The sequence below is a fragment of the Piliocolobus tephrosceles genome, chromosome 21, assembly GCF_002776525.5.
Source record: "Piliocolobus tephrosceles isolate RC106 chromosome 21, ASM277652v3, whole genome shotgun sequence".
Lineage (NCBI taxonomy): Eukaryota > Metazoa > Chordata > Mammalia > Primates > Cercopithecidae > Piliocolobus > Piliocolobus tephrosceles.
Genome location: NC_045454.1, coordinates 21,075,180 through 21,075,400, shown reverse-complemented (window position 1 = coordinate 21,075,400; position 221 = coordinate 21,075,180). Strand labels below are relative to the sequence as shown.

Below are 221 nucleotides of genomic sequence, written 5' to 3'. Positions count from 1 at the left end.
GCACTAATTCGACATCAGCGAATTCACACTGGTGAGAAACCCTATGATTGTAAGGAATGCGGAAAATCTTTTACTTTTCACTCAGGGTTAATTGGACACCAGGTAATTCACACTGGTGAGAAACCTTATGATTGTAAAGAATGTGGAAAATCTTTTACTGCTGGCTCAACACTAATTCAACATCAGCGAATTCACACTGGTGAGAAACCCTATGATTGTAA

The 221-nt window shown here is 38.9% G+C and overlaps 1 protein-coding gene across 1 annotated transcript in view; it reads left to right on the top strand.

Moving 5' to 3' along the window:
• The window catches only part of ZNF850 (zinc finger protein 850), a 145,623-nt gene that overhangs the window by 23,294 nt on the left and 122,108 nt on the right, over nt 1–221 (top strand). The window contains exon 4 of the mRNA XM_026449426.1: nt 1–221. This exon is cut by the window's left edge and continues 872 nt beyond it; it is cut by the window's right edge and continues 611 nt beyond it. Coding sequence (XP_026305211.1) covers nt 1–221 — 221 coding nt within the window.